Source organism: Thermobia domestica, chromosome 7 (genome assembly GCF_964235325.1).
Source record: "Thermobia domestica chromosome 7, izTheDome1.hap1.1, whole genome shotgun sequence".
NCBI lineage: Eukaryota > Metazoa > Arthropoda > Insecta > Zygentoma > Lepismatidae > Thermobia > Thermobia domestica.
Genome location: NC_137460.1, coordinates 238,430,618 through 238,435,826, shown reverse-complemented (window position 1 = coordinate 238,435,826; position 5,209 = coordinate 238,430,618). Strand labels below are relative to the sequence as shown.

Below are 5,209 nucleotides of genomic sequence, written 5' to 3'. Positions count from 1 at the left end.
TTTCAAGTTTTATTTAGTATTATCCTAAACTGTTTGTTTATCCACTGCGAAGTGTAGTAACTTACACTTCGAAAGTTTACTTTTTTCTATCTTGTCTTCTTCACACGCTCTATACGAAATCCAAAAATAAACTGCTTTGACGCGCATATATATAATATATATCTGGCAATCATTTGTTAAACCCATACATTTTAAATGAATACATCAAAGCCATGCAACATAATTTGCATAGAGCTGATTCCTATTCACTGTTCTTTTCTCTCTAAATTTCATTAAGAAAATAATGTATCGAAGAGTAGATTTTTCAGCAAAACAACCTGTGGAGTTTTCGAAAGGAACCAGAATATTTCGGTACCAATGTTAGAATTAAAGACCAGATATGTCCAACTTGTCAAGTTTTGGCCATAAAAAATGCAATGATCTATATCCTTAGCATTGAACAACTTCAGATAAATACGCACTAACGATTTCACCAGATCGTTGACGGATCATCCAAAGATTCCTTTTCCACAGATAAGAGAATTTGTCTTAATAACTAATTTTGAGGGAACTAATTTTAATAGCACATATAATTATCAAAGCATAATCAATTCTGTACACTTGTAGGCATGGGCGCCCGAAGGGGAGGGCAGGGTGGAGCCCGGGCCCCGCTCTGGCTCACGAAAATGTATACGTAATATAGCAAACCACGTATATTAAATACCAGACGTAATATAGTAACCATGGAGATGGGCCCCTTTCTAGAAAATTTTCTTCTGGCGCCCCTGCTTGTAGGGCCTTCCTGTTCTAATGAAACCTTAAGTATCTGTTTCATAACATGCTACAAAATTTCCATCAACACGTAGTTACAGTCAACCTGAAAATACCTAGAGAATAATGACGAACCCTAACATGATGTCCATTGTTTCACCTCCCTCATTAAAACAAACTTTCTTTTTCATCGTTTACCAATTAAAACAAATAAACAAAAGAAATGATAATTATACTAACAGTATTAGTGTTTCCATCTTATGTGCAGAGTATTAGTGCGCATATTTTGTGCGGGGGAAGTAATTGGTTGTTGTAGCCTATGGTACAAATCAGGAATCAAGGTATTTTTTCGCTGTCTAATTAAGTCTGTCACTATCTGTGTATTCATAGTGTCTGATGAAGCCAAAGTGAATAGTTAGCTAAACTGTTACACGTCAGTAATTTTTACAACAAACGTCTTGTTTTGTTCAGCGAGTAGTTTAAATCAGATTTAAGTTTGTTAAAAGCAAAGCTTTTACAATGAAAAATTTCAAATTACATGTGTTTATTTATTTGATTTAGATTTAATATCCAAGGCAGAGAAGAGAAGCCTGTTAGTACATCTGGAAATACATGTAATTATAAAAACTCTATCGAGACTTTTTCTGGTCCTATTCATTTAAAGGAACAATGTTCAACTCAGGAAAATATTGAATCACTTGCAAGTAAAAAATGTAAAAAATGTGACAAATCATTGGACAAGGAAAGAAGCTTAGTGAAACATTTATCAAATTATCCGAATATGAAATTGCATTCTAGTGAACAAGATGGCCAATCATGTAATAGAGATTTTGTTTCCCAAAATCATTCACTGTCTTGTGAGGAATATGGTGCGTCATTTGATAATGTCAGGCCTACCACAGTTCTGTATTCAATTGACTCAGATGAGAAGTCATATGTTTATCAAGTATGTGGAAAATCATATGAGAAAAAAAGTAAATTGAATACACACATGACAAATCATACAGGTGAAAGACTGTATTTTTGTGATAAATGTGGAAGATCATATACTTACAAAACGAGCTTAAAATATCACTTATTAACTGAGCTTGGGGTTAAACCATACCATTGTGAGAAGTGTGCTCGATCATTTACTAAGAAAAGTTCCTTGACAGTGCATGTTTTAAGTCATGAAGGTGTAAAGCCATACCATTGTGAGAAGTGTGCTCGATTATTCACCCAAAAATATGACTTGAAAATCCATTTGTTAACTCATGAAGATGTGAAGCCGTATGAACGATATCATTGTGAAAAGTGTGCTCGGTCATTTACTACGAAAAGATACTTGACGAAACATTTGTTATCTCATGAAAGTGCAAAGCTGTATCAACGATACCATTGTGAGAAATGTGTTCAATCATTTACTAGTAAACATAATTTGATAAAGCATTTGTTCACTCATGAAGATGTGAAGCCATACCATTGTGAGAAGTGTCCTCGATCATTTACTGCGAAAAGTTACTTAACAAAACATTTGTTAACTCACGAAGGTGTGAAGCCATACCATTGTGAGAAGTGCGCTCGATCATTTACTCGGAAAAGTGACTTGAAAGCACATTTGTTAACTCATGACGATCTGAAGCTGTATCAACAATACCATTGTGAGAAGTGTGCTCGATCATTTACTAGGAAAAGAGTCTTAAAAAGACATCTGTTAGCACACATAGGTGCGAAGCCACATCTTTGTGACATATGCGGCACATCATTTACTAGGAAAGATAACCTGAAAAAACACTATCTAAATCATCTACGTTATAAGATATTTGACTGTGATAAATAAGAGAGCTCATTTACGAAAAGTTGCACATTGAAGAAACACTTAATATTTCATACAAATGCAAAATCGTATGTCTGCGAAGAATGTGGTAAATCCTATAATCTGAAGTATAGTTTGAAAAAGCATTTAGGAACTCATTCAGGTGTAAAACCATTAACTGTATAGACTGTGGAAGAACGTTTCATCACAAAGAAACTTTAAAATGTCATTTACGTACACGTGCTAGTTACTTATTATATTCTTGCGATGAACGCGGTGGTTCATTCATAAGTAGCAGTAACTTAAGGCACCATTTATTAATTCATTCAAAAATAAAACCATATTGTTGTGATAAATGTACTAAATCATTTCGTCATAAGCAACGTTTAGAAGAACATTCATTGGTCTATTCAAAAATGAAGGACTACTGTTGTGATAAATGCGGTAAATTATTTCGCCTGAAACGGTCATCAACAGATCATTTACAATCTCATTCCTAAGTAAAAGCATGTTTTTGCTGTGAGTGTGTAGCTTGAAAAAGAGCCTCACTCGTCATTTGTCAATTCACAAAATCATCAAACCATGACACTCGAGTGTATATATATTTGCTGCTTTGCTTAGTCTTCGTCATAAATAATCTTTTCGAGATTGATAATGGTGGTTGCACAGTTGCTCAGTAATAACGTTTATCACCTCTAATGGAGAGCTCCTTCGTGGCTAAGCGGTTACCGTACGCGCCTTTGGCGTGGGAGACCCGGGTTCGATTCCCGGCGGGAGCTCATGTGGTTCGGATTCCATGTTAATCAGTAGGTCCACGTCTCATATAGCCTCGCTGCTGAACGGGACGCTAAACTAAAATCAACTCAACAACAATATCACCTCTAATGGAATCCCAGCTCCTGCTGTGTGACTTTTATGGTAAACAGTGTGCCTAAGTTTTCTTAGATTTTGTCCTGTTTCCTCACGCATTTTTCACTCAACAATTATAATTGAGTGAGATATAACACATTATCTCCATTTTCCTTAGTCTTAAGTTGAACGTTAAGCTAAAACAAATGATGATAGCTTCGTTTACACTAAGAGAATGTTGCGTTGAGATTTTCAAGACAACTAACTTCACAAAATGAGAATGTACTGTATATTGATCTTCCATATCAACTTAACTGCCACCCTTATCTCTTTGGGGTATGCAAAAGAAAGACTATGATTATCGAAAAACCGTAGACGCATTTAAAATATTCACGATACCGTTCGAGAGTTTGAGCCGAAAGTTTCCCGAAAACATTATACAATGTAACGCCTGGTATCAATATCAGTAGGATGTGCAGTGTAGTTACGTATTTGGAAAGAAAAAGAGTAGGATTTCCTACGAAATATGTCGTAACATTTTTCGTCAGATAAATCTTAAGCTATTTCCTAGGACTTATGTCATAATGTATAGCAGGCGTATGTTGTGTTTGGGTACAGAAGAAAGGAAATTTTAATATTCCACATGTAATGTCCCGTTCCATTGCACCAGCTTTCTCTATGCGATATGTTATTATTTCTTGTTAATGTCATTTTAAGTTGAGATATTTCGAGTTATATATCTACTTGTGGTCAGTTGTCTTATTCTGCACTTGGTTCTAATAATTCATTGATTTAATTACACTGTTTATGTACTTGTATTGTCATATTTGTAATATATGTATATCGTCGCTGCGCGTCGAAAAACCGCTATGTGAAATTTTTGTCGAAAATGAATTATACCGTGCAAATAAACCTGAAACCTGTCAGGCAGCGTCCCTTATAATGTGATAAGTGAATATTCAATTGTTTCTCCACAACAATGAAAAAATAATAGATTGAAATTAAAGGCTTCAGGTACGTATTGGTTAATGTATACAAATCCTCTATGTGCTTATAAAGGCGTAAAAGGTAAACTGACGTGCTACGTAAACACAAAAATAGTAATATAATATTGTTGAAGCCAGCTAGAACCATGTCCAGTGCATAATATATGCAAAACCAATTTTATTATATTTTTCAAATGTTTCCGTGTATTTGGCAAAATTTTAAAATTTTGGAATGTTTTTTGCTTCTCCTGAAAAGTTGTGGTTTTAACACATAGAGGTTCTTCGAGGTGCAGCGACAATATAGTGTTTTAATATGTGTACTTTTGAATTTATTAGAGTGGTGGGTAATTACCTACAAAATTCTAATTCTCTGTACATTTTTATCCATTGTTTTTGTTTTGGAAAAGGTATACACACACTGGTGAGAATCGAATTTAACCAAATGTTGCAAGATATTAAAGAAGTATGCTGGTAAATGTTAAGATTGTGTGTGTCACTGCTTGGGAATGTGAAGACATGATTGGTGAAAACATGATTGAATGTTTAACCTTTTTTATTTTTATTTTTATTTTTATTTTTATTTTTATTTTTATTTTTATTTTTATTTTTATTTATTTATTTATTTTACATAATCACCTGCTGCAAAATGATTTCAGACCTCATGAGAGTCTGTCTTAGAAAACGGTTCAACACTTTGTACTTTCGTACGCAATATTGTTTTGCATTAAAGAGGATGATGCTTATACATGGGCGTATCTGACAACAATGCATTACTCTGAGTAGGGAGCTCACTTTATTGTTAATTGTAAACTAACTTAGGAAGGTTGAT

At 34.2% G+C, this 5,209-nt stretch overlaps 1 protein-coding gene across 1 annotated transcript; it reads left to right on the top strand.

Moving 5' to 3' along the window:
- Window positions 1-1,211: 1,211 nt before the first annotated feature.
- Window positions 1,212-4,846, top strand: LOC145689025 (uncharacterized). Its single transcript, XM_081763163.1, has one exon. The coding sequence runs from the start codon at window positions 1,532-1,534 to the stop codon at window positions 2,567-2,569; it is 1,038 nt and encodes a 345-aa protein (XP_081619289.1). The 5' UTR covers window positions 1,212-1,531; the 3' UTR covers window positions 2,570-4,846.
- Window positions 4,847-5,209: the final 363 nt, after the last annotated feature.

Coding starts and splice junctions, on each gene's coding strand:
- LOC145689025 (XM_081763163.1), top strand. CDS start 1,532: ATGAAATTGCATTCTAGTGAACAAGATGGCCAATCATGTAATAGAGAT.